At 58.7% G+C, this 847-nt stretch overlaps 1 protein-coding gene across 1 annotated transcript; it reads left to right on the forward strand.

Annotated features, from left to right (window-relative positions):
* Positions 1-57: 57 nt before the first annotated feature.
* LOC101652518 (STING ER exit protein-like) lies at positions 58-633 on the forward strand. The gene has a single exon (XM_045283546.1). The coding sequence runs from the start codon at positions 73-75 to the stop codon at positions 631-633; it is 561 nt and encodes a 186-aa protein (XP_045139481.1). The 5' UTR covers positions 58-72.
* Positions 634-847: the final 214 nt, after the last annotated feature.

Below are 847 nucleotides of genomic sequence, written 5' to 3' on the forward strand. Positions count from 1 at the left end.
GACACCCGGGACCGGGAGGAGTACGAGGATGGTGAGAAGCCCCTGCACGTCTACTACTGCCTGTGCGGCCAGATGGTCCTGGTGCTGGACTGTCAGTTAGGGAAGTTACCCATGAGGCCCCGGGACCGGTCTCGAGTGATTGATGCTGCCAAGCACGCCCGTAAGTTCTGCAACACGGAAGACGAGGACGCCGTGTATCTCCGCAGACGCGAAGGCATTGAACGGCAGTACCGGAAGAAGTGTGCCAAGTGCGGGCTCCCGCTCTTCTACCAGACGCAGCCCAAGAACGCGCCCGTGACCTTCATCATGGACGGCGCCCTGGTGAAGCTGGGCCAGGCTTTGGGGAAGACAAACCTGTACACTCAGAAACAGGAGCCACCCAAAAAGGTGATGATGACCAAACGGACCAAAGACATGGGCAAGTTCAGTTCCGTCACCGTGTCTACCATTGATGAAGAGGAAGAGGAGATGGAGGCTCGGGACGTTGCTGACTCATACGCGCAGAACGCCAAGGTGATCGAGAAGCAGCTGGAGCGGAAGGGCGTGAGCCGGAGGCGGCTGCCAGGGCGGGCCGAGCTGGGAGCTGAGAAAGCCAAAAGGAGGGGCACCTTGATTGACAGCCAGTTCAAATGAGCGGGCCTCCGGCTGCAAACCGAGCCTGGAAGCAGACATTTGGAGCAGGAGGAACAAGAACTGCTGCCGCTTTGGGGGCCAGCGGCAGGGGGACACGGACTGTGGCTTCCTGTGGCTTCTCCCACGGTCAACAGCGCAATCTTCAGCCACTACTGCCCAGAGAGGAGGGTGGGTAAGAATATGATACCAGGCCATGAATTTTTCTAAATCTTTC

Source organism: Echinops telfairi, unplaced genomic scaffold, assembly GCF_000313985.2.
Source record: "Echinops telfairi isolate 266 unplaced genomic scaffold, ASM31398v2 ScPeMD7_5;HRSCAF=22, whole genome shotgun sequence".
NCBI classification, from domain to species: domain Eukaryota; kingdom Metazoa; phylum Chordata; class Mammalia; order Afrosoricida; family Tenrecidae; genus Echinops; species Echinops telfairi.